This window comes from Sphaerodactylus townsendi, linkage group LG13 (assembly GCF_021028975.2).
Source record: "Sphaerodactylus townsendi isolate TG3544 linkage group LG13, MPM_Stown_v2.3, whole genome shotgun sequence".
Classification (NCBI taxonomy): domain Eukaryota; kingdom Metazoa; phylum Chordata; class Lepidosauria; order Squamata; family Sphaerodactylidae; genus Sphaerodactylus; species Sphaerodactylus townsendi.
In genome coordinates this window covers 17,095,395-17,119,960 of record NC_059437.1, presented here as the reverse complement: position 1 = coordinate 17,119,960, position 24,566 = coordinate 17,095,395, and the positions used below count along the sequence as shown (strand labels likewise).

The following is a 24,566-nucleotide window of genomic DNA, read 5'->3' as shown; positions in this document are numbered from 1 at the left end:
GGCAAACCCCTGGGCCGCCTTTGCACGCAGATTCAGCCCCCATCTGGATTGTGTTGTAAATATTAATCATGAATATGTCAAGATTTACTTGTGGTAACCAAAGTTTCCCACAAGATTTACTTGTGGTAACCAAAACGTTGATAGTGAAAAATGAGAAATTATGGAAAACTGAAATATTAAAACACAGATCACCAAAGTTTGGCAAATTGCTAAGTATTTAGGTAAAAGAAAATAGACAATTCAAGTTTGCTTTCATATCAGTATGACAGCCTGTTATTCAATGAATGAATTTATTTGTATGTAACCATAGATCCTTACAAAAACATCAATCATTATATCAAAAATAATTATCAGAGCAACCTGTTCTTCAGTTTTAGCATCAGAAGGAGTGAATGTATATTTAAATGTATTTAACCATTACACTTTGTTCTGATATTTTTGTATACAGTTACTTATATATTTCTGTATTTGCCTATGCATTTAAAAACTTTTTAAAATAATAATTTTTAGCTAAAGTTGTATTATATACATATGGACCTGCTGCATTTTGCTAAATACTATTCTGCTTAAGACCTAAATTGACAAATTGATATAATATTCCTTTTTTTCCCCTTTAATTCCTTATACTAGAATCTGGTTAAAAACCTCCCTGAACAGAAGGAGCTCAGTGCCTTAGCCGAGTTGAAGAATGAATATTATGATCTTTGTGAACCGGAACAATTTGGAGTGGTGGTATGTTCTGTTTCAATATATGAGTTTTATTACCAGCACATCTACATTAGAACCAGACAGATGTGGAGATTAGGTTAGGTTCAGAGAAAGCTGAGCTCAAATGCTTCTTTAGATGTAAGAATCCCTGGGTGACTTGATGCAAGTCATTCTTTCTCAGTCTAAACTACATCACAGGGTTTTGATGAGATTATACTGGCTATCACTACCAACCGTAGCTAGACTGTGTGATATGACTAGGGAATGACTCGATTCAAGTTCCTGCTTGGCCATGAAGGCCACTGGATAACTTTGGCCTGTTGCTCTCTTTCATACTCTATGGTACCTAAAGATCAAGTGTTCTGACCTCAAGGATACTGCTCTGAGTTCCTTAAAGAGAGGGCTAGATAAAATTGTGACAAATCTGACAAATGAGAGGGGGATCTGAATATTCAAGAGCCAGTGTAGTGTAATGGTTAAAAATATTGGACTAGTATCTGGAAGACCCTGCTTCAGATTCCCAATCATAACTTGCTGGGTGACTTTGGACCCCAGCCTACTTTACAGTGTCGATGTGAGGATAAAATGGAGGCGAGGAGAATGATGCCAGCTGCTTTGGGTCCTCATTTGTGAGAAAGGGCAGGGTATTTAGCACTAGTTTTATTATGTACACTACTCCTCATTTAGACTGTGAGCAACAAACATCTAAGGCAGGGTTCGGCAACCTTTACCACCCAAAGAGCCATTTGGACCCGTTTTCCATGGGCACAAAGATCTACCGAGCCGGAGAGGCAGCTCTGCATGGAGACGCCTCTGGTTCGGCCCCTCAACTCACCTTTCCTTCCAGCGCTGGGAGTCGAAGGCGCTGGGCAGGGAAACCCCCTCTGCCTGATGGAGCAGGCAGCTGCCTGCTCTGTGGGGCAGAGGGGGGATGGTGGCTGCGACCTGCCTGGTGCCGCCGCCTCTTACACTGCGGGAGACCTCGGCGCCGGGCAGGGAAACCCCCTCTGTCCAACGGAGCAGGCAGCTGCTTGCTCCATGGGGCAGAGGGGGGATTGCAGCTGCGGGGATGGCAGAGGGGGGATGGCTGCTGCTCTGGAGGGACATGCTCACCCTACCCTCTGGCCTCCAGGGGTCAGAGGGCAGTGTAGGCGTGTCCCTCCAGCCCTCCAGAACAGTGCTGGAAGGAGAGGTGAGTGAAGGGGACGTGAAAAGCGGCATCCTCACACATAGAGCCGCCTCCGGTTTGGCCCCTCCACTCACCTTTCCTTCCAGTTCTGCTCTGGAGGGCTGGAAGGACACGCCTACGCTACCCTCCATCCTCCAGGCCATGCGGAGTATAAGGCTGAAAGAGCTGCATGCGGCTCCAGAGCCGCAGATTGAAGACCCCTGATCTAATGCAACAAAGGAAGGAAGGCAAAATAGCACTCATACAACCAGAGCTACTTTTCTTTATGTTCAGTTTTTTTTTTAAAAAAAACACCAAATTAATGTGATCTGAGTGCAGGCACAGGTGGGAAACTTCTGTTTTTTTTCTGTGTAGAATGTTTATGTTCCCTTCGGGTTACTGTAGAGTCATGAGAGCATCTTCTGTCTGCAACAGAGAAGCCATATGTTAACTCGAATGTCCTTTATGCCTCTATTAGATCTCTTAGAATCATCTAGGTGTTTCACAACTGCCGTGTTTTGTTTGCCAGAAGTAAAATCTCAGACACTTAATACTTTATTTGCCATGACTGTATAGTATCAGCCTATGCAGTTGATAAGATGGTTGATTGTCCAAATAATATCTTAACTGTTTTGATACTTCAGTCCAAATAATAGTCCTCTCCAGCAGCCATGTGAACTATATTTAATGATGGGGCAACATTTTGCCTCCCTGGGGTTCCTAAGCATGAACACTAAGTTTTGAGAAATGATCAAGGGCTTCTTTATTTTATTTTTGTTTTTTGCTATGTATCCACTTATCTGTAAGTCAAACAAGGTGGATGGATTGTGTTGCATTATTCTTGCATAAATCAGGAGTCTGTCACAAGTGAATAAGGATTACCTGGCTTGTAGACAATTGCGTGCAGACATCAGTGTGAAGCGATTATAAACTCAGTGTTTTGCCTGGGGCTGTGGTTTTTATTTTCAGTATCCATTTTGACTTCTCCGCCTTTTGTACTATAATATAATCTGTTTGCTTTGTGTTACATTTCATTCTAATGCTCCTTTTCAAGAAGTGATGAAGTTTCCAATCAAAAGCCATTTTTACACCCTTTTCTATCTACTTTAGATAAATGTTTGAGTGCTTATATGAAGACATCTGAAATGTATTCATTGGAGCTAAGCCTTCCGGAATGTATTTTCACTTTAGTATTAAAAAAAAAGGGCGGGGGGAGTAAATAAGAAACTGATCTTAGCATGGCAGATTATTTTGTCTCACAATGTTCTGCACTTTAAGGAAGAATTAACTTAGTTTAAGTAATTGCTGCTCTCATTTTTTTTTGTTCTGGAGAACAAAACGCACCAAAGCCTAACTATGACTTACAGTCACAGATATTACTATAAGATTCCTGATACTTAAAAGGGTGGCTAGTGGTAGTATCAAAGAGGGTGCTTGAGGGTAGGAGAAGGCTCTTAAACCTTCTCACTTTTTTTTTTCTTCACTGCAATTATGATCTCCCTCCTCGAGGTTTAAAAAGCTGTATATAGATAGTCCTTTCTGAAGGCTAGGCACATTTGTAATACTATGTATGTGTGCTTTGGAAATGTTCTGCCTTTTGTAGCTTCCAAAAGCATACATCAGATGTTTGTTTCATTCACATGACTGTATATACAAATGTATGCCTGTTCCCACGTGCAGCTGTAAGTAATATTGTAAATTCAGTTCTGTGCAGAGGTTTATGTTAATGTTAATTTCTGTTTTTGAACAGTCTGTTTAAATTACAGTTTATGGGAACCCCCCCCCCCCTTCCCCCAATCTAAGTGTTAACTGGTAATACCAGCCTGATTGAAAATACTCTTGTTTTTATAGCAGTCTGGAAACTTAGAAAGAAGAGGTTAACAAACTAGTTTCAAGAGGATAGCTGTGTTTGTTTGCAGTAGAAGAGCAAGATTTGACTCCAGTAGCTCCTTAAAGACTAAAAAGATTTCCGGGATACATAGTTTTGAGAATCAAAGCTCTCTTCGTCATATACAAGTAGTACTTGTGTCTGACGAAGGGAGCTTTCACTTTTGAAACCTCATACACAGGTTAAGGAATGAGTACAGAATGATTGAAAGACTGCCTTCTATTTGAAGTTTGTCTTTTCAGGCTGTGTACACCTATTTGCATATACAAATTAGGTAAGTTAATTATTAATATAAGGTTTTAATTAGATAATCAATATACTCATCAACCCTAATAAAGGTCAGAATTAGATGTTTAAAATTCATTTAGAAAAGTCACACTTTGTAATTAGGTTACTTATAACAGACTAATTAGCTTAATATTCGTATTTGTGCATGAAAATTGGAGCATCACATTTTCATTTAGATGAAGCATTAAGATGAATTATATATTCAAATGAAGCACACATTTTTGAGTTATACCCCAGGTTAAGATGAAGTTTCACATCTAATGTGAAGGAGATGAAATTTAATGACGGATGGCAAAGATAATATACTTGCTGCCACTGTGTGTTGTTGCAAGTATTGGAGACGGGAGGGAGACTGACCTGTGGTTCTTGGGACAAAATTGTTTTCTAAGAATCATGATACTTAGAGCTGGTGATCGAAATACTTCGTCTGATCAGCTCCTGGTCTAATCACATGTCTACACACTTCTTATTAATGTATGACCAGATCTTTATTACTGTTATTGCTATTGCGTTTTGTTTTGCTCAGACTGTACGTGTCAGGAATTGACATGCGTGCATCACATAGGTACATTCGCTTTACCAACAGATAATGTTTGCTTTAATGTGGCTCCTTCCCTACACCAAATAATTGTTCCAGAAACTGAAATACCAGTACCAATCCATGTCAAGAGAGGGAAAGAAAGTTGTGGATACCCTTGGCATTGCTTAACCCAAAGTTACTACAAATTTCCACCAAACAGCAAATGAGTTTAAGATTAATGTAAGCATAACAAGATCCCGCTTTATTGTTACTGGGCTTGTTCCACTGGGCAAAGAATGCAAATTCTGTGAGAAGATAATAGATTAGAGTTGCTTATTCCTGTAATCCAGGAAGCCAGCTTTTGAATTACGCAAAACTGTTCTTGGACTGGGGTATGGTTTAGGGAGTTTAGATGTTCACAGCCTGGCTGTGAAATCTGTTGCATTTTGTACCTTTTTAAGCAGACTAATAATACACAATTCTTACTTTATGTTGAATGAGAAAGTAAACCTCAGGAGGAGAGAAATGGTTTTCTGAATCTTGCATCTAACTGGGGTATATGTGTGTGTGTGTTTATTCTAGGTAGGGAGAGACATGGAATAGTATTAGTATTAGGAAATCTTATAAGTAGTAAAAACATAAATCTATCTGAAACTCCACAGGGAAATAAGGTACTTGTAACAGCTTTCAAAAGCTGTCATTACCCGCCTCCCTTTTAATATAGCGGAGGATCAACTCAAAATAATGTAATTTCCTTTGGTAGTCTTTTGGTGGACAGTGACCTCATAATACAAATACATTGTTGCATAATATGCAATCATGGTCAGTGTCCCAGAGCACTTTATGCAATGAATCAGAAAATCAGAAATAGAAGTCATTTGAAATGCAGCAAATGGTCATATCTGACAACTGGTTTCAATCAAATGCTGTCAGGCATTTACATGGCTTAGTCTGGCTGTAATGCTATTGTGAGACTAGAAGCTTTTACTAATTTTATTTGGCTTTGCTATTGTTTGTTTAAACCTAGTAACTATGATACTCCTGACTGCTCAGGGATGTATGCAAATGGCTTAAATAATATATGATGAAATGTATAAGGTCCCCTCCCCGTTTCTCTTACTGTCAAAGACAAAAACACTAAAAGAACTATTAAATCTTCCTTTATAGCATGAAAAACGAAGTCTTTTTTTAAATGAATGTTCTCAAGGTCATAAACATATATATATTTTTAAATTAGCTTATTTTTTTCCTAAATGCTGCCTCATGATGTGTGGCATCAAAATTACTCGCCATGGAGTAACATGTCAAAGCAAGCCAGAGCACAACACAATCTAACATGAAGTGGAAATCACTATTGATCAAACTCTTACTAAAACCACAGTTTGTTTCAAGTTCCATGCATAAGAACATAAGAACATAAGAACAAGCCAGCTGGATCAGACCAGAGTCCATCTAGTCCAGCTCTCTGCTACTCGCAGTGGCCCACCGGAATTGCGCTTGCTGGGAGTTCACATGCTGGGATGTGAAAGCAATGGCCTTCTCGCGGCTGTTGCTCCCGAGCACCCTGGACTGTTAAAGCGCAGCATTTTGCAATCTCAGATCAAAGAGGATCAAGATTGGTAGCCATAAATTCGACTTCTCCTCCATAAAATCTGCTCCAAGCCCCTTTTAAAGCTATCCAGGTTAGTGGCCATCACCACCTCCTGTGGCAGCATATTCCAAACACCAATCACACGTTGCGTGAAGAAGTGTTTCCTTTTATTAGTTCTAATTCTTCCCCCCAGCATTTTCAATGAATGCCCCCTGGTTCTAGTATTGTGCGAAAGAGAGAAAAATTTCTCTCTGTCAACATTTTCTACCCCATGCATAATTTTATAGACTTCAATCATATCCCCCCTCAGGCGTCTCCTCTCCAAACTAAAAGAGTCCCAAAGCTGGCCTTGCAGCCTTTCCCTCATAGAGGAAGGGTGCTCCAGTCCCTCAATCATCCTCGTTGCCCTTCTCTGCACTTTTCTATCTCTTCAATGTATCGCTTTTTGCACAGATGTGGTGACCAGAACTGAACACAATGAGATACTCTCCAAGTGTAATAATGCAGCACCACTGTCTTTATATAAAGGAGACATGACAATCTTTGCAGTTTTATTCCATCAATTCCTTTCCTGATTATCCCCAGCATAGAGTTTGCCTTTTTTTTCACAGCTGCCATACATTGAGTTGACATTTCCCAGCCGGAACTTTATCGAATTGAGACACCCAAATCCCTTTCCTGGTCTGTGACTGATAGCACGCTGACCCCTGTAAGCGTGTTAATGTGAAGTTTGGATTTTTTGCCCCTATATTGCATCACTTTGCATTTTGCTACATTGAACTGCATTTTGCCATTTCTTAGCCCACTCACCCTAATTTATCAAGGTCAGCCTTGGAGCTCTTAGCATAATCCTTTGTGGACTTCTCCACCACCCTACCATAATTTGGTATCATCTGCAAGCTTATTGCACCGGCTACCCACCCCTACTTCCAGGTCATTTTATGAATGGAGGTTAAAGAGCTTGCTGGATCCCAATACCACGGATCCTTAGGGGACACCACTCCCCACATCTCTCCATTGTGAGAATTTCCCATTTACACCCTCTTTGCAGCTTCCTGTTTCTCCAAGCCCAGTTTTTAATCCCATAGAGGAGGGGACTTCCCCTCTTATTCCTTCATTGCTGAGTTTTCATCAATAGTCTCCTGAGTGAGGAACTTTGTCAAAAAAGCCTTTTGGAAATCCAAGTAGACAATGTCCACTTCGGTTCCCCCTTATCCACATGCCTATTTTACATCCTCAAGAAAGAACTTCTAGTAAGTTTGTAAGACAGGATTTGCCTCTGCAAAGAAACCACCATGCTGACTCTCTTTCTCAGCTATTTGGTTTTGCTTTTTTGTACCATGTCATTTTATAATTTTATCTTTAATGACAGATTCTACTAATTTACACCAGGAACAGATGTCAAACTTGACTGGCCTGTAATTTCCGGGTCCCCCCTAGATCGCTTTCTTAAAGATTGGTGTGACATTCTAATGCCATCTTCCAGTCTTTCAGGGGATGGAGACCTGATTTCAGGATAAGTTGCATATTAAAGTGAGAAGATCAGCAATTTCATGCTTGAGCTCTTTAAGAACTCTTGGGTGAATGCAATTCTCGGCCAGGGGATTTGGTAGCATTTAGTTTATCAATGGCTGCCAGAACTTCTTCCTTGTCTACCACTATCTTCGTTAGTTCCTCGGATTAAGCCTCCTAAGAAGCTTGGTTCAGGTGCAGGAATTTTCCTCACCTCCTCTTGGGTGAAGACAGATGCAAAGAATTCATTCAGCTTTTCTGCAATCTCCCTGTCATCTTTTAGCACACCCTTTGTTCCTTTGTCATCTGCTAACGGGCCTACCGCTTCCCTTGCTGGCTTCCTGCTTTTGATGTACTTGAAGAACTGTTTGTTGCTGGTTTTGATGTTCACAGCCATGCGTTCCTCATAATCCTTTTTTGCCTCCCTTACAGCTAACTTGCTTCTCTTTTGCCACCATTTGTGTTCTCTCTGGTATTCTTTATCAGTTAAGTTGGAGTTCCATTTTCTAAAAGACATCTTTTGTTCGTAGTAATTTGCGCAACGTCCCGTTTTAACCATGGTGTCTTTCTTTTGGACTGAAACTGCCTTTCCTAACCTGTGGAACACATTCCAGTTGAGCTTTTAAGACTGTGTTTTTAAATAACCTCCAAGCATCTTGGACATTTTGACTCTCTTGATTTTCCCTTTCAGATTCCTGCGCACTAACTTTGAGAAATTTCCCTTTTTGAAGGCGAATGTAACTACATTAGTAGTTGTCACTTGTTCGCATGCAGAGATACTGAATCTGACAGCATTGTGGTCGCTGTTCCCTATCGGCTCAACAACACTGACTTCCCGCGCCAGGTCCTGGGTCCCACATAGAATTAGATCTAGGATCACATCTACCCTGGTTGGTTCTACAACCATCTGCTCTAAGCCACAGTCATTTAGCATATCCAGGAATGTTCTCTCCTTACTATGACCTGAACATGCATTTTTCCAGTTTATATGGGGATAATTAAAATCGCCCATTACCACGACATTTTTGCTTTTGTTGGCCTCTCTAATTTCTTTTTCCATCTCAGAATCCTCTTGTGCGCTTTGGTCAGGGGGACGATAATATATTCCTAATGTTAAACTATGCTTCGCCCCTGGTATTGATATCCACAGTGCTTCTGTAGAGGATTCTGCTCCCCCTGCAGTGTCTATTTTTATGCGTGACACTCTGCTCTCTTTGATGTAGAGGGCCACCCCACCCCCAATACGCCCTGTCCTATCCTTCCTGTAGAGCCTGTAACCTGGGATAACAGCATCCCACTGGTTCTCCTCATTCCACCATGTCTCTGTGATGCCCACTATATCAATGTCCTCCTTCAAAACTCTGTACTCCAGCTCCCCCATTTTAGGTCGGATGCTTCTACTATTAGCATAGAGACACTTGTATACTCTGTCTCTGTCCCTAACCTGGGATTTATGTGTTTTGCCCTCTAGCCTTTTGTAGACACTATCACTTATCACATTGCTATGTTCCTCACTTGTATGTGGTTGATTTAAAAAAACCTCCTTCTCTGTCTGCATCCCCATGGACTCTGTATTCCGAACCGAAGTCACCTCAGCTCCTGTCGGCTTTCCCCCAGGAATCAGTTTAAAAGCTGTTCTGCCACCTTTTTTAATTTTGAGCGCCAGCAGCCTGGTTCCTCTTTGGTTAAGATTGAAGCCCGTCCCTTTGTGTACAGGCCTGCCTTATCCCAAAAGGTTCCCCAGTTCCTGACAAATCTGGAAACCCTCTGCCTTGGCACCACCTTCTCATCCACGCATTGAGACCCTGTATCTCCGGCTTGCCTGAAAACAAGCCCTGGCGCGTGGAACAGGTAGCATTTCAGAGAATGCCACCTTGGGGGTCCTGGATTTTAACCTTTTTCCTAGCAGCCTAAATTTAGCTTCCAGAACCTCCCGGCTACATTTCCCAATGTCATTGGTACCAATGTGGACCACAACTGCTGACTCCACCCCAGCACTGTCTAACAGCCTATCTAGGCGTGGCGTGACATCAAAACCTTCAAAGCACCAGGCAGGCAAGTCACCATGCGGTCATCACGCCTGTCACAAACCCAACTCTCTATATTCCTGATGATCGAATCACCCACTACAAGGAGCCCCCCCCACCTTCCCGAGGGGTATCCTTAGTGCGAGAGGATAGCTGATCACCAGTTAAGGAAGGGATCCCATCTAAGGGAGCATCTTTCCCCACCTCAGACTGGCACCCTCTGTCACCCAGACTCTCATTCTCCATGACATCTGAAGAGATGTCACCTTGGGAGTGGGACCCGGCTGCTAGGTCCCTGAAAGCCTTGTTTGTTGCCCTCTCTGCCTCTCTCAGCTTCTCCAGGTCTGCCACCTTGGCTTCAAGAGAACGGACACGTTCCTTGAGTGCCAGGAGCTCATTGCAGCGAGGGCACACCCACGACTTCTGGCCTAGTGGCAGATAGTCATACATGTGACACTCAGTGCAAAACACTGGCAAGCCCCCATCCCCCTGCTGGCTTCCTGCCTTCATATCTGCTTTTGTTTAGATATTTAGATATTAAACTTTTAGTCGGTGCCCCTTGGGGCTATCTGTGCCGACTAGCACTCGAGAAGTGTGCTTATGAATTGATTAATTTATTTGTTTTAAAAAAAGAAAAAGAAAGAAATTAGCGGCCATGCCGCTAAGCTGGTTCCAGAGACTAAACTAAAGACTGAATGACTCACCTCAGGAGCCCCACCTTTAGCAGCCCAGGACAAAGAGTAACCTCTGTTAACCCCTGTTAAGCCCCACCTCCAGCAGTCTCAGCTCCTAGTAGCCTTAAGGAGAAAAAGAGATAACCCCTGCAAACCCCTGTTAAAAATACACTGTTTTAAAAGATGTGGCTTTGAGAAATGCCCTCCAAAATAAACACCAGAGTCACTCAGAGTGCATAAAGCAGGCCACACCGTGGATTTAATTTTCGAGGCAGGGATAGAGGGAGCTCCACTTATTAACAATCAAAGCCAGGGTTGGATCATCAGGCTCTGAGGACCCATCTGAACATGCCACATCCCTCCTGTTTAGGCAGTGAGCTGATTTATGCTCTCCCATGGAGACTTATGGATCCAGTAGGTTTCCAGAATGCTGTGTGGGTCCTGATGCCTCCTAGTGACTTATTAGATGAGCTGGTAGAGGACCGGAACGACTGGCTCTTTGAAGCCATTGATGAGATCGTGCCCTAATGCCCTCTGCTCTTCCATACCAAATCAGCTCCGTGGTATAACCTGGAGTTGAGAAGGATATAATGGGTACTAAGCTGGCTAGAGTTAGTTTGGAGGAAGTTGGTGTATTCCTGCATGGCAGGGGATTGGACCCAGTGATCCATAACAGTCTCTTCCAACTCCATGATTCTAAAGTACAAAAAGAGATTATTTTGCAACTAACATTGCATCTGCAAGCACAATTGCTTCAAGCAATATTATTTAGGATAATATGGAAATTGACGACTTTAATTGATAGGCCCCAAGTTAACAGGGAATTAGCTTTTAGTTGGGACAATTTTGTGAGCTCTTTTGAAGATAAGGTCTTGTCTCTCCACAAGGACATTTCTGCAAGTCTTGATATAATAAGTAAACTAGAGGCCCATGGACCATCTTTGGGTCTTTCATTGGACCAGTTCAGCTGTCTTTCCCAGAACAATGTGGACAGAATCCTGAGACCAGCTAAGCCACTATGTTCCTTGTGGACCTTTGCCCATGCTGGCTGGTAAATACCAGCATGGATGAGTACAGGCTCCTCTGAGGGAAATTATTAATCTTTCTCAGTAGCTTAAAGGAGGTCATGGTGAAACTGCTCTTAAAATAACCATCTCAAGATCCTTCTGATCTGGCTAATTACCACCCAGTGTCAAATCTACCCTTCTTGGGCAAGATAATTGAGAGAGTGGTTGCTGAGCAACTCCAGGTTTATCTGGAGGAAACATTAGTCTTGGACCCATTCCAATCTGGCTTCTACACTAGTCATGGGGTGGAGATGGCTCTGATTGCCTTCATAGATGATCTCTGATGTCACCTGCAATGGGGCTGGTGGCACTGCTAGTCTTGCTGAACTTAACAACAGTATTCAACTTGGTCAGTTATGACATTCTGACTATCTGCCTTGTTGGTGCTGGGATATCTAGGACAGCCTTGCAGTGACTATGCTCATTCCTTTGAGAGTGCAATCAGAAGACTGCAATTAGTGATAGAATCTTCACCCACCTCAAGTTGGCAGGAGGTAACTTACAAGGGGCAGTTCTCTCACCAATACTAGTAAATATCTATATATGTCTCCTTGCCAGCCTGATCTGGGGGTTTGGACTGGGTTGTCATCAATATGCTAATGACACCCAGTTGTATTTGATAATGGATGATTATCCAGATGCTGCCCTGAACATCCTGGTCAATTGCTTGGGGGCTGTAATGGAATGGATGCAAGAGCTGGCTGAAGTTCAGCAAAGACGGAGCTCTGAGGCTGAGCCGAAGAGGGTAGGTAGGGCAGTGTCAGTTGCCAACTCTTGAGAGGGTGCAACTTCTAGAGGCTCCAACTGTTAAGAGCTCAGATGGGTTCCTTAATTCCTCCCTAATGATGGAGGCTCAGGTGAATCATGCCACTTGCATGGCATTCTACTATCTTTGGCTGGTGACGAGCTGGCTCGCTTTCTGTCCCAAACCAACTTATCCACAGTGATCCATGGCAGTCACTTGTAGACTAGAGTACTGTAATTCAGTTTACACAGGGCTACCCTTGGGCTTACTCCAGAAACTCCAGCTATTCCAGAATGCAGCAGTTAGAGTCCTTACTGGATCCTTGTGGCAGGCACAGGTTCAACCCATGTTCCACCAGCTTACCTGGCTTCAGGTGGAATACCAGGTCAAGTTCAAGGTTTTGGTACTAATTTGCAACGCCCTAAACAGTCTGGGGCCAGCGTACTTATGGGACTGTCTCTTTCATTATATCCCCTGAAGGAGGCTTCAATCAGCAAATGAAAATTTGCTTGTGGTCCCTGGTCCAAAAGAAAGTCCAGCTTGCCAGATCATTTTCAGTCCTGACCTTGACCTGGTGGAATGCTCTGTTGAGTGAAACCAGGGCCTTGTGCAATCTGATGCAATTTCTCAGGGCCTGTAAAACAAAGCTATTCTACCAGGTATATGGTTGAGGCAACAACTGTTACCATCTTTGACATCCCCTTTCTATTTCAGCTTATGTTATCCCATCGGTTTTTTTCTTTTCATTTGATCTTCCATGGATTGCCTTCAGATCTTCCATTCAGTCTGCTAACTAGTTGGTGAACTTGAATTCTGTCTCCTTCTGGAAATCATGTAAAATGGTTTTAATTTAGTAGGAAATATTTATTGGAGTTGTTGGGTAGTTATTGTTCTAGTGTAAATATTTTGAAATATTTTGGGATAAGTGTTGTGAATGTTGTGTTGGAAACTGTTTTGACCCTAATAGGGGAGGGGCTGTTTAGAAGCCAGATAATAAAGAAATGAACAAACAGGATGGCACTAGTTGCATAGCAGATATTGAAACCAAGAGTAAGAAACAACCGGTATTTTGATAGTATTACTTGTTGCCAAAGACTTGAGAAAACAAGACAGGCCTTCTTCACTTGATGCCTAAAATTCAAAAGAGTAGGTTCCGAAGAGAGAGTTACATACACAAGGAACAGCAGTGAAGTCAGAACCTGGTAGCTATCTGTGGAACTGTAAATGTTTCAAAGAGAATTGGTTAAAACATTGCGGTCTGGATTCAGATTACTGCTTCAATTGTTACTAGCGAGTATTTTTTAAAGTGTATTTCCCCTTTGAACACCAGGCCTTGTTGCATGTTACATTGTTTTTAAAGGTCTTCTTAGCTTCCCAAGTGATGTAACATATCTCAGATCACTGAGATTCAAGAAACATGCACGCAGAGCTCATTTGAACGCGTGGAATAGGTTTCATATTACTTTGGATCCTGTCCACTGAAAAGACGCATGCAATCACCTTGTGGAAATAACAGGGTGTCACTATTTTATACTATTTTAAATGCTTTATTTTAATGTATGGAGGAGGTTAATATTGTTCTTCATTGCATGAAAAGTATTTTAGCACATTCTCCCTTTCCCCCCCTCACTTTCCAGATGAGCTCGGTGAAAATGTTACGGCCTCGCCTCAATGGCATCCTTTTCAAGCTTACGTTTGAGGAGCACATAAACAATATCAAGCCTGGCATCATGGCGGTAACAATAGCCTGTGAAGAACTGAAGAAGAGTGAGAGCTTCAGCAAGATGCTGGAACTCGTCCTGCTGATTGGAAACTACATGAATTCAGGCTCGAGAAATGCCCAATCGCTGGGCTTTAACATTAGTTTTCTTTGCAAGGTAATTCTAACTTGTGTGAAAATATATGAAGATGGCATGTCTTTCTGGTCTCATTTTAGATGTAGGTCGAAGTAGGTTTGTGTTGTAAAAAAGCCCTTTAGTGTTACGTCTGCATCTGCTGTCTGTTCAGTGTTGCTTTTAGGTAGATGTTAACCTGGATAGAACAAGCAGAGATGTTCAGTGTATTGTTGAAGGCTTTCACGGCTGGAATATACTCCACTTGCTTTCCCAACATCAGATCCTCTGAAGATGCCAGCCACAGATGCAGGCGAAACGTCAGGAGAGAATGCTACTAAAACATGGCCATACCTCCCGGAAACCACACAGCACCCCACTATCCAAGCAGTTTGCCTGCCATTTACCTCATTTTTCTTTGAATGCCCCCTGCTTGCTTAGTGTAATGTGAAACAGGACCTCATGAATTTCTGCTGCAGAAACTTTACTTATTGCCAACAATTTGAATCACACATGGTGTAGTAGGTAAGAGCAGTAGACTATTATCTGGTGAACTGGGTTTGTTTCCTCATGCCTCCACATGAAGCCTGCTGGGTGTCCTTGGGCCAGTCTCTGTTCTCTCAGAATTCTTTCAGCCCCACCTACCTCACAAGGTGCCTGGAGGGAAGGGAGAAATTTTTTATCCACTTTGAGACTGCTTAAGGTTGAGAAAAGCAGGTATAAAAACCAACTCTTCTTCTTTGTCTTCCTCTTCTTCTTCCTCCAGTAGCTGACATTTGTTGGAACCTAGCTCTTATGTTAATATTGCTTACTCAGAGATGTGTATTTGTGTGTGGAAGCAAGAATGGGACAATGATAAGTGAATTGGCCCCTTGTGGAAAAACATGAATGCCAGCATATCCTTGTTCAACCTTTGTACACAGGCTATATATATGGCTTTGTTGACTGGAATGGTAGAGATAGCAGGCAAATGTCATGATTTTGTATGAATCAATACAATTTATTAATTGTGGTATTATGCATTGGAAAAGGTTTGTCAAATCCATTTGAAGTATGCCTAGTAGTACAGGTGAATAATCACATACTAAATATATAGTACAATTAAGGTAGAAGGCTGATCAGTATTAGCTATTTCCCTGCCAAAAACAAAATAACCATTTTTGACATTGTGAAAGACACGGAAAATATGATCAGTTTTAATAACTTCACATGTTTAGGTTATTGTGGGTTTTTTTAGGACATTAATACTTCATCTTGGAGGAAGGAATAGATTAAAATATCATTTGGGAGTACACAGTATATAAAAAGGTCACCATTTAAATCTTTTTTAAAAAAATATATCCAGACATGTAATCAAGGGTGGATTAACCTGGTTTAAGTTTGCTTAGAATGTTCACTATGTTGAATTTCAAGGATGGAGAATTAAGCTAAAGCAGTCTGTTCCTATTTTCCACATTAAACTTCCTTTCTGTGTTAAAATTATTTTTTTAAACTAGTCAGCATAATGAACTACAACAAGGTTCTGTACATGTTGCAAATGAATATCGATCCATAGATATAGATAAATATCAATCACTGCTTTTATAGGGCAACCCTTTCAAGTTATATTTTAGATCCATGACTGCTTAGTCAAGTGTCATATGCTTCTAGAGCATTCACTGCACTTTTCAAACACACTTTTGAACATAAGCAACACGCTGTAATAATCCAAACCGCTCATTAATGTTACATCTAAGATACCAGGTTTTAGCCCAATCAGAGTAGTTGTTCTTCTCTGGAATCTATTTACATTGGAAGAGAAAGGAATTGTGTGCTGGTTCCAAATTAATGAGGGGAGGGAAGCAATTACAGTATTATTTGTAGCTGTAGAACTATGATAAATTAGTAGGGTGAGAACAGTCTCACTGTATATGCGCCCATTCTTTAGGATGACAACGTTTGTCTTGATCTAGGTGGGGTTGGGAGTTAATATATAAATCTGTGTTACTAGCTACTTTTATATTTACAAAATCTAATATTCCTTTAACTCATGCCACAGTCGTTGAAAAAAAAGGGCCCCTGCCTGTAGCTATGAAGGCACCATTATGCTAAGGAGGGAACTTCATTAATATTAAACAAGGATAACAGGCATTCTTCTTGCTGTGGTTTTCCTTTTCCTAATGATCTTCAGTATCTCATAATGCTAAAACACGGGAATAAGAAATAAGAAATGTTAAACACGAGCACTTGCCCTAAGGCTTTAGCTGTTTTGCTTCACCCCAACTGTTTCCCACAGTGCCCCGATTGTTCCATTTTTGGGCAGCTCCATGCAGCTTGGTGGAACTGATCCAAAGCAAGCTGTTTGAAATTTGTGGCTACCTTTGCATTACAATACATGTTTGTTTGACAAGGGGAAAAGAACAACAAAAACCAAACAAATCCCTTTTTATCCCTTCCTCAGCATGGATGCTGAATATGCGTAGAAGAGAGTGGGATTGTGCCCGCTAGCTCTGTCTTTGCATGGGTTCACATGACATTTGTCTTTCTGTCTCTACCTTTTGATCCGGAATTCTGAATTGAATTGCCAAATTGGAAACTTCCTGGAGACTTGGGGTGGAGCGTGGGCAGGACATAGTTTGTGGAGAGGAGAGACCATGGTGGGCTTTTATACTTTCAGTTTCCAAAGCAGCCATTTTCTCCAGGGAAACTGATCTCTGTATAGTATGGAGATTGGTTGTAATTACAGGAGATCTCAGGGCTCTGATGAGGCAGCATAGAAATATCCCAAATAAATATAAGGATGTTAGGGCTAGGGACCACTGTCCCACCCTCCTCTGTACCTACTGAAAGAACATATGGATGAGAATATGAAACTGGAAAACAGTATTGTAATCTGTATCTTCCTTTTTATCTTACTACTACAAAATCTGTCTGTGTTTCTTCTCCTTTTTTAAAGGGATAATTCCCAACTAACCACTCAGCTACTTATGCAGAACCGTAACTGTGATGCACTCAGTGCATAACAGTGATGTACTCAGTGCAGCTTCTGTGCTGACTTTCAGCATTCTTATCCTTAAAAGAGGCCTGTACAACTGTTGACCACCTGTAGCCTGGTGTTGTGGAGCGCCAGGTAGTTGACACCCTCTGTTCTTATAGTCTCTAGGAAGACAACAAATGTAAATTCTACTTCACGTATAGCAGGGGTCCCCAAACTTTTCAAACAGGGGGCCAGTTCACTGTCCCTTAGACTGTTGGAGGGCCGGACTAAAAAAAACTATGAACAAATTCCTATGCACAAATGATTGTAAAATGTTTGATTTCACCTTTCAGCCTTTCTGTCATGGTCTATTTTTAGAACAGTGACCAAAGTATGTCAAGTACAGGGTGGGCTCCAAATATTGTTGGGGAGGCTGTGGAATACCTTCCCCTGTAAAAAAAAAAGCAGAACTTTCCCAATGAAACATTCCATCTAACCCAGGATCAGGTATCTTCCTGGGTTCTTTCCTCCCTAGCAGCCAGCGAGCGATTCGCCAGCCTGGCTGATCCCAATGGGAGTGAGGCGGAACAGAAAGCCTGAGAGCAACACATGGAGTAGCCGAGAGGGAAGGGCGGAGCAGGCGTTGCCACGTGGAAGGTTTCCAACTCTGGGTCAGAAAATTCATGGAGATTTGGGGGTGCCATCATGTAACTGCAATCAACAGCCGTTGGGGCCGGTTCCTCCTCTCCCTCGAGCCCCCACTGCACATGAATGGAGCCATCGCCGCCATGCCTGGCGGGCCGGATAAATGCCTTCAGGGGGCCACATTTGGCCCCCGGGCCGTAGTTTGGGGACCCCTGACGTATAGGAATTAGCATGGTGTAGCGGTTAAGAGTTTGTTTTCTGCACCCTTCCACATGAAACTTGCTGTGTGACTTTGGACAAGTCAGAGTTCTCTCAGAACTCTCTTAGCTTCACCTACCTCACAAAGTTGTGGGGAGGGCAAGGAAAGATGATTGTAAGCCACTTTGAGACCCCTTTAAAGGTAAGGGAAAAGCAGGGTATTAAAAACCAACTCTTCTTCTTCTTCTAGGATGCATTTGGCTTGATAGGTTGCTGGTTGTATAGACCTAAATTATATCTGCACAGAAAGGTATCCCAGATTGCCATACTTCAGATTATTCTTACTTAAATATTTCCTTTGTGCAAGTAGTGTGTGTGTGTGGGTGGGGGTGTGTGTCTTGCACTTCATCAAGCAAGTTGAATCAGACAATATTAGGTCTATATGTCCTACAGTTCAAAACAATGTCATTCAAAGCAAATTCCCAAAATTAATTTTTGTTTTTGAGAACTCAGCAACCTGCATTAAACTGTCTGATGAAGGATAAAGTAAACACACAGAGAACAAAGTCTCTTTCCTCTCGGTACTTTTTTATATATCCTGTAACTTTGTCAATCAAATGAAAACACAAGTTTGTAATACCAAACACTGTCTTCTGTAGGAGATCTACTAATGGTTTAAGAAGAGAGATGCTTGCTGGTTATTGTGAGAGCTGAAGTTGTACATACACACAGCAGCCTGCCAGTGTGAGGATCTAAGCCTTTGTTCTTTGTTCTCTTGAGTTGTAACTGCATGAAGTCACTGGATCTTGTTTATAGTGAGCTCCAGTTGTCATCTGGAGAACAGCAAGTTTTCCATTTTTTCAAAGGAGAAACTGAGCTAAAGTATATCAGAGCTGTGTTTCTTTTGTGCAATCACAGTTCTATTGGTCACATATATTTTGTTTAAAAAGGCCAATTAAAAAGTCATAATTCATAGTCAGTGGGATAAAGGAGCGGGGACAGTCACTCAATCTCAGTGTCAAATGAAACTATTGTGTGGCTCGAAGAATCCTCCAGGATTCTCAGCTGCATGGTACTGGCATGTCTGTGGTTGCTTAAGAGAAAAGGCAAGGAATTGTAATTAAGATGTGCTTTCATCTATAGTTTGTTTAACTTTATGCGGAGCCTTGCTAACTGTAGTTTATTAGTTCCCATCAGTGGTGACTTGGAGCAATTCTTGGATGGACTGCTTACCACTTTGTTGTTAAAGCACTGTGTTTAAACCTTGTCTTGCCTTTCAGTTATTCTGATTACAGTGTAGATTTTGAATGCACTTACTTGAAGAAAAGATTGCTTTATTTTATTCAGACTTGATTTTGGGTCTAAGTAATGTTATTAAAGTTTTGAAAGATAAACAACCAGCAACTAAAGAGACACACAGACAAAAACTCTACCAAAAAGCTGAAAAGGCCGGCTTCCGATTTTTTCCACGTCAGATATAAGCACAATTGAAAACTTACCACTTCTGCTCTAATTGCAGATATAAAAGTAAAATTCAATTAGTTCTTATTTAATTATTACTAATTAAATACAAATCACTCATTTTTCTATTATGTTCATTTTCTTATTCTCCTAATTCTCAAATCCACAAATCATCAGTTCATCCTCCCCCCCTCCCCCGGTTAAATTCAAAAAGTTCAGCAAGAGTTTCTAGCTATCCATAATTCTTTTTTCTAATCTGTTAGTTTAGCACCGTGGTGGCGAACCTTTGGCACTCCAGATGTTATGGACTACAATTCCTACCAGCCCCTTCCAGCATGGCCAATTGGCCATCCTGGCGGGGGCTGATGGGAATTGTAGTCCATAACATCTGGAGTGCCAAAGGTTCGCCACCTCTGGTTTAGCAGTTTCAGCCAATTCCAATATCTTCACAGACCATTCCTCTATTGTGGATACAGATTAAGTTTTCCATTTTTGCGCATTGCTTCCAATGTCATTTTGTGTGTGTGTGTATTTATATATATACACACACACTTTGATCTGTGATCGGGGATGGGATGCCGCTCAGTGGAAGAGCCTCTATTTTGCATGCCGAAAATATCAGGTTCAGTTCCTGATGTCTCCTGCTAAAAGAAGAAGTATATCCCCCCTTTCTCTCCTATAGAAGACTCAAAGGGGCTTGCAAACTCCTTACCCTTCCCCGCTCACCTGAAACACCCTGTGAGGTAGGTGGGGTTGAGAGAGTTCTGAAGAACTGTGACTATCCCAAGGTCACCCAGCTGGTGTGTGTTGGAATATACTGGCTAATCTGAATTCTCCAGATTAGCCTCCACAGCTCAGGCGGCAGAGTGGGGAATCAAACGCGGTTTCTCCAGATTATTAGAGTACACCTGCTTTTAACCACTACGCCACTTAACCACCTGCTCTTAACCACTATGTCAAGAACCAGCCAGTAGGTGATGTGAAAGGCACCAGTTTGAAACCTTGGAGAGCCACTGCCAGTCTGATTAGACAGCACTGATCTTGTTGGATCAGTGGTCTGGTTCAGTAGAAGGCAATTTCATGAGTGTGGCCCTGTATGTGATCTTGTTTATTCATCAGTGTCTAAATACGCAACACTCCTCCTCCTCTGCAGGAGCAACCCATCCGAGTCTCTGACACAGTCACTCTTAAGTGTTGCATGCATTCTGAGTCTGTGACTGACTGGAGTTGGTTGGAGTCTCATGTCCATTTCTTCATAAAGAGCTGTGCTCTTAATCCATTGACATATTCCTCGGCTTGTTTTAATACTTTACATTCAAAGGTCAAGCTAAATTTTAACCCTTCCTCTTTTAACCAATTTACATTTGTCCTTTTTTGGGTGAGGGGGGAGGTTGAGATGATGTGGCAAAAAAGAAGCCCCAAATAAACACCCGTTCCCACAATATCCCATGACCGGCCTGCCAGCTGCCGTTCGATATGAATGACATTCTAAACAGAAAGTCTCAGGTTCACATAAAAAGTAGGAAAAAATTGTAAGAAGCCATATTGACCTACTCAGATCCTTTGAATAGGGCCAGCCAAAATGACATTGTGCAGGCTTTGGAGTTCAAAAAGGTTTCCCAGCTCTGGGTCTTCAGGTGCTGTCTTGCCTTCCTAAGGTGTTAGATTCCGACAGCCTTATAGAGTATAGTTTATTGCTCTAGGACAGTGGTGGCGAACCTTTGGCACTCCAGATGTTATGGACTACAATTCCCATCAGCCCCTGCCAGCATGGCCAATTGGCCAAAGGTTCGCCACCATGGCTCTAGGAGTTAGATTGTAACACTTGCACACAGGGAAGAGGAAGCAAACAATGGAGTTCTATCTCGTCGTGGGGAGGGCCAGAATCCAGCAAGATCCAAATATCATGCAAATGTCCACACAAGAGGCATATTTATCTTTGCAGGCTGTGAGAAGATGGAAGTGACTGGTAGGCTATGTGTTAACATCAAAGGAACCTTCATAATGCTACTACTGGCTGGGAAGGGCCATTGTGCAGTGCTGGAGGCAGACGTGCAGTCAGGAAAGTGTGTATTAAAGTGTTAACTACAAGACTAATGTCTTTATGTTGATTGCAGACTCTTCAAAATGCATTCTCTTTCTGGATGTTATATTGTGGTTTGTGGTTGTTGTTGAAGAAAGCAGCGATTTGTAAACAACCCTTGGCAGAGAGCACAGAACTTAATTTTGTTTAAATAAAGGAGACTGCCATTAGAATTCATGTACTGTATCAAGACTGGCAAGCTGGAGCAATAGTTTTGATATATGCACTGAAGCATTCATGATTGTTGATTCACTGAACAGTTAATATTTATACAAATATGGTACAGCAAAAGGAAGGAAAAAAGTTAGAATGAAAACAGAAAGCACATTAGCATTTTGTTGGTAGCTTTGAAAGTTTTGTGTCTTTAAATTGACTAGATATTGTTTAGCAGTATTTCTGTGGCTCATGCTTTGTTAATCTTAGTTACTGACTCGTGCCAGCAATAGCAGTTATGAATATTAGGCAGTCCATCAAGTTTGGTTGAAAAAGAACAGCTTCTCAGTTGATGCTACCGACCAGCTTGATATTCGTTAGAGTCTCATCATGAAATCTATAGCAATGCAGATGTAACCTAACTGCGGTTAGATCAAAAGTATATCCAGGTGCATACACTTCATCTCTGTTCCCTGTCTAACTTCTTTCCCTCTTTCTTTTGTATAGTAAGGCACCATATCTACACTAATGGAAGTGTTAATCATGCTAGTGTAACTATATTGGTTTTAACCCTAGCTCCCAGGACAACTATGTTAATATTGTGATGCCTTACAAATTGACAAATGTACAGGATCTTGAAATGGTGATTTTGAAGCCAAAAATATTAGTTAGCACTAACATCAATGCTGGTTATGATTTGGAGATAGGGCACATTATTTGTTTCTGGACTTGTGTGCTGTGTGAGTGTCTCTGAAATTGATGAACATGCTTGACATGCAAGTTTCTGTGCACAGGGATTTTACATGGTGTTTCTCCACTCAGTGTTTTACTGCAAGAATTTTCATTGTGTTATGCATAAGAATGACCTGGAAGCAATACATTGCACAAACCCCTTTAGTTTGTTCCAGGGGAAATACATTCATTTGAATAATGTAATCCCATAATACTTACAATGGCTTAGGAACCACATACAGCTCTTTGACACGCCTCCTGTGGTTTGTATGAACATTGTTCCCTCAGTGTAATAGCTGCCCTCTGTTTCAGGAAATGGGTTAGGCTATTGCCCTGTGGGGCTAGTGGTCAATGAAGGCTTCAATCTTGAGTGGCGGAGAAATACACTGTGAGGTGCCTCATTCCATAACCTGTGCTCTCAAACAACTGCCAGCATTCTCTGTAGCTCATCACAGCACTCAGTTGGCTACCCAGAGAAGAACAATCTGGCCCCGGAGGAGAGACAGTAAAGCCACCATTATCAAAACCGGCACAGCAGCAGCCCAAAAAAGGAGCTGTCTGGCCACAGTGGGATGATGGTGGCTTCACTTCCCTTTCTCCACAACCAGCTTACTGTTCCTTGGGAATCTTGGCAGTCACACTCTGTCACCTGAGTTGCTGTTTTTCATGCTGAGACGACAGATACACAAGGGCTGGCTTAGGTTCAGCAATGACAGGAAGGATGAACATACCTGCACAAAGGTACTCTGATAGTTAAAAAGAAAAGTTAACAGTTATATATTTTATTACTGTATCCATATATTTGGTGGAGAGGTGCAAAGTAATCATGTGGCTCCTTGGGGTGACAGTGGCTCTCTGTGAGCCATGGGGTGAGTACCATTGAGATAATCAGTGGTGTGTTATATATGCCAGTAGTATAACTTAGATATCTCAACAGCTTGAGCAAATAATGCATAGCACCCTATTTGGATGCCATTGTATTCAGAACAAGTGTCTGTCGCCATTAGGAAGCCACTGAGGGGCTTTTGTTTCATCTACCAAAGTACTAGAATGTCATGGGCGTAACTTTAATGGTGAGAGTGATTAATGAACTTCCTTTTTTTACCATCTTCATAGATTCTCTAGTGATGGAAAAAAATAACTGGCGTTGATAACATTCTTACTTAAATGCTTGTGGTATGTAGAAAAAAATGGGAGGAAAGAAATCTCCTTCATGTTATTTCCCCTGTTAATATTGTCAGTGTTCTTTTACAGAACATCTAAACAAATTATGTTTTCTTATTCAGATAATAATTCAGCCTTGGAGATTTGCTTGATTTCCAGCAGACTGCCAGCATGTACCTAGGTCCTGATAGAATGTTGTTGCTTTAAAATGTTTTGTTTGAAGCATGTGTGTCTTCCTGTTTTGAGATTTATTCTCTCTGAAGCTTAATTCTCTTACAATCCTTTCTAGTAGCTGTTATATAGTCTGGTAGCTTTAATGGTAGCTGCCACTCAAACTGTTTCATGCATGGTACAGTGCCTCAGCGTAGCTGCCTGCTAAAACTTCAAGAAAAACCATTGTAAGATTTAGTTGCAGGGTTCTCAGTTTTCTGACTTTAGAGATCCATTTTTATATTACATTACATTATATTACAGTTGCGGAGGATTATGGGGTTTATTCTAAGGACCACTTACAATTCACATGGCATATAGGCTAGGCTTCTTTGGCTTCATGGGTACCCCAAATGGGAAGTACACCCTGTGAGATACCTCTGGCTCCATGTTGCAGGTCTTGAGGAGACGACAGCTATGCTGAAATTATAGGGGACTCGGATCCCGTTGTCTCCTGCATTTTGCAGTCAAATCTAGTCACTGCTTTTAGAAAGCTACAAGTGAGAGGACTGTGAGACTTAAGGGAATCCCCCCACCCCAATACACAAACATACATTTGCTTGCTTGGCAGGCTAGCTGTTTACCGGCTTGAACTGCTGTATCCATCTTTCCTTCAGAAGTTTCCTTCCCCTGCCCACTCACTGTCAGTGCAGCCATCTCTGACCACCTGACTTATATGGGAGTAGTGGCTGCAACAGTGGCCTACAGTCCCCTTTGCCCACATGCCTGCAGCACTGGTAGTTATGTGGGAGTAGTGGTGGTGTCAGCCTGGATCATAGCAACAGGGGGGGGGGGGGGGGTGGCTCCTATTCTTCCCTTGAACTCTTTTTGTCCTCCCCTGTGTGTCTGGCTCACACAGTGGTGGGCGACCAGTCCTCTCTTCTTTAATGTTGTGACTGAAATCTCATAATCTAGTATTGTAATTTCTCGGTCTTCTAAGTAAA

The 24,566-nt window shown here is 41.8% G+C and overlaps 1 protein-coding gene across 5 annotated transcripts in view; it reads left to right on the top strand.

Moving 5' to 3' along the window:
- DIAPH2 (diaphanous related formin 2) overlaps positions 1-24,566 on the top strand; it is a 413,545-nt gene that overhangs the window by 137,137 nt on the left and 251,842 nt on the right. For all 5 annotated transcript variants that reach the window (XM_048514791.1, XM_048514790.1, XM_048514789.1 and 2 more), the window contains 2 exons: positions 631-732; positions 13,826-14,065. In XM_048514791.1, the coding sequence (XP_048370748.1) occupies positions 631-732; positions 13,826-14,065 (342 nt within the window). The remainder of the gene's footprint in view (positions 1-630; positions 733-13,825; positions 14,066-24,566) is intronic.